Source organism: Apium graveolens, chromosome 5, assembly GCF_009905375.1.
Source record: "Apium graveolens cultivar Ventura chromosome 5, ASM990537v1, whole genome shotgun sequence".
In the NCBI taxonomy this organism is placed as follows: Eukaryota; Viridiplantae; Streptophyta; class Magnoliopsida; order Apiales; family Apiaceae; genus Apium; species Apium graveolens.
Window position 1 is genome coordinate 225710734 of NC_133651.1, and position 2867 is coordinate 225713600.

Here is a 2867-nt window from a genome sequence, read left to right on the forward strand (position 1 = left end):
TTTCCATATACAATGATAGCAGAGAATGATACATCAATCTGAGAAATTGATATTCTTGTAATCCAATGCAGTTTCCACAGTACTAAATCATCTACACAACAATTAAAGGAGACACTTTACACTTGGAAAACAGAGAATACTACTAGTGATCTTTGATCCTGCATTACAATCACAAACTTCAAGACGAGCCAGGCGCAGTTGACGAGTTGTGATCACTGCCTAGCCTTGTGCCATTAGACACACTTGACGAGTTCTGATCACTGCCAAGCTTTGTGCTATTAGACATACTTGACGAATTCTGAGCACTCCCAAGCCTTGTGCTATTAGACATACTTGACGAATTCTGACCACTGCCAACCCTTCCCTTAGGAGGCACAATCGAGGAATTCTGATCACTTCCTATCCTTCCGGTTGGAGGCAGAATCGACGAATTCTGATCACTACCAATCCTTCCGTTATTAGGCACAATTGACGAATTCCTATCACTGCCAAACCTTTCATTATGAGGCACAATTTGCGGATTCTGATCACCGCCAAACCTATCATCACCCGGAACATTCCCCTCTTCATCCGAATTCGTACGCAACGAAAGAATCTGACGAACACCATGAACAACAAGCCAATCACTATAAAACATATCAGGAAACGTAACCTCAACTTCATTCACCATAAACAAATTATCCGATCTCGTAACATTCAAGTTAAAGCCTTCCAAATAAGTATGCAACTCCGTTCCATTCTCGACATTCGCTAAATCCGTCCACGAAAGCTTACACGGAACAACATGCCTCAGAAACAACAAATAGTAATCCGCAAAATCATTCACCTTCTCAATCATCAATTCGTCAACAGGCGCAAAAACAGTGAGTTTCGGATCACCTAAAAACCCTAACAACTGCATATCTAGAAAACTCGCCATCACCGCATAACCTCTCGACCTCAACATTCCAGAAGCTTCTCGAAACGAATAACCTCCTGATGATAATCTCGGATAATCCTTCATCAACACACATCCTAAATCCGAATTAGGACTCTGTATCGGCGTTACCGGCGTAAACTCGATATCGAAAAACCTCTCCACACCGAAAATCACTAACGCTCCGTCATCATAAATCGGCGATCCCGTCACATTTACATTATTCAACGAAACACTATCGGAACTATTCGAAAAAGCTGTCGTAACCGTAAGCGAATGCGTAGAAGAGAAGGTAGGTATTTTCGTACCGTACGGGAGAGATTTGAGGCCGTCGCTTGTGAAAGCGACGGGAACGAAGTGGAGCTGGAGAAGCGAGATTGACGGCTGACCGGAGAGCGAAAAGGCGGCGTCAGGCGGTGAGAAGATTGTGGCGGAGCGGAGCTGAGGAGTTAGCAATGCGTTGGATGTGAGCTGGAGAGTTAGCGACATGGCGATGTAGCCGGAGTTGGAGAGAGCGTCGACGGCGTTTGCGATAGTTTGGGCGGGGAATGAGGTGGCGAGAGAGATGAGAGAGAGAAGGAGGAGAGAGAGAGTTGCGAGAGTTAGTGAGAGTTTCGCCATTGTTGATTATGATTGTAATTATGACGATGATGATCAGTTTTTAACTGAAGTTGCAGAGATGATGTGTTTTGTATTTAGGGGGAGGTTGTTGGTTTTGGCGGGAAAGGGGGTATGTGGCGGTGCATAATTGGTTGGAGTGGAAATGTATTAACGGATTAGGAACTTCGTTCACTACTCGTTAAAATGAACGTTAAAATATAGACAATTGGATTCCAAATGTATAATCAGTTATCATAATTACTAACTTTTTTAATTAATTAATTACACATAACTTATTTGAACTATTAACATTCAGCAAGCAGGGTAAGAACACAATTACTGTATCAACCATTTATTTGCATATAATTGATAATTTTCCTAATAATAAGATGTGACTTAATGTGTGTATATATGCCGTCACAGATTCAAACACGCCACAATCATGAAAAAAAGTTTGCTAACCAATTCGGATTATGTAACACTAATCTCATAAATTTAATTGTAGATGTACATTTAAGGGATCTTTTTAATTAATTGTGTAATGGTAAATAAGGTATCAAATTTCTATAACTACAAAAAAATATACATTTTAATTTTAGATAAAAATATTTACATATAAGTACTCGAGAGTATTAAATCTTGTATTTCAAATATGAAAATGTTAGTTCACTGATTTGTTCGACTTAAAAAAATAGATTGGTTTAGATGTTTATATCTTCAACAATGCAACCGAAATTTACATTTGTTTGAGACTCATTTTGAGAAGGACATAAATAAAATTGGTGTGAGATAGTATTAAAAATTCAATTTGGGGCAAACGGATTTCTACACGAACGGTCTTCGGTAGGATCTGCAAGGAGAATAATGTAAGGATTTATTCCCAATTAATCTCTGGTATGAAAATCAGTCATCGATATATTCATAAGTAAGATAGAACGTACAAGTGATGTATTGTTCCAAAATTGTATATAAAATTGTGTATATCATTATGTGTGTGTATATATTCAAACCTCATGATTAAGTCTCCGCACGTTACGCAATGAAGTAGGACGAACATTAGAGATGAGTGGGTTGTACTTTCTAGATTTATTACTACTTGTCCAATGGACGGTCCATGATTGCCACTACAAATGAATATCTACAAATGCTTTCTGTCTCAAATTGAGTCTAAGAAAACTGAAAATGTTCTACTTGATCCTGATTGAATAATTGTTGTGTAAGAAGAGCTAAATCAATTTAAAACAAAAAAAATTGGGAATTAGTTCTTGCACCAAGAAACAACAGCATCATTGGAACAAATTGGGTGTACAAGAACAAAATGGATGAAAATGGTGTTGTAACTAGAAACAAA

The 2867-nt window shown here is 38.3% G+C and overlaps 1 protein-coding gene across 1 annotated transcript; it reads right to left on the reverse strand.

The window, feature by feature from the left end:
- LOC141661630 (putative fasciclin-like arabinogalactan protein 20) lies at nt 1-1666 on the reverse strand. Its single transcript, XM_074468636.1, has one exon. The coding sequence runs from the start codon at nt 1535-1537 to the stop codon at nt 179-181; it is 1359 nt and encodes a 452-aa protein (XP_074324737.1). The 5' UTR covers nt 1538-1666; the 3' UTR covers nt 1-178.
- Between the last annotated feature and the right edge of the window lie 1201 nt (nt 1667-2867).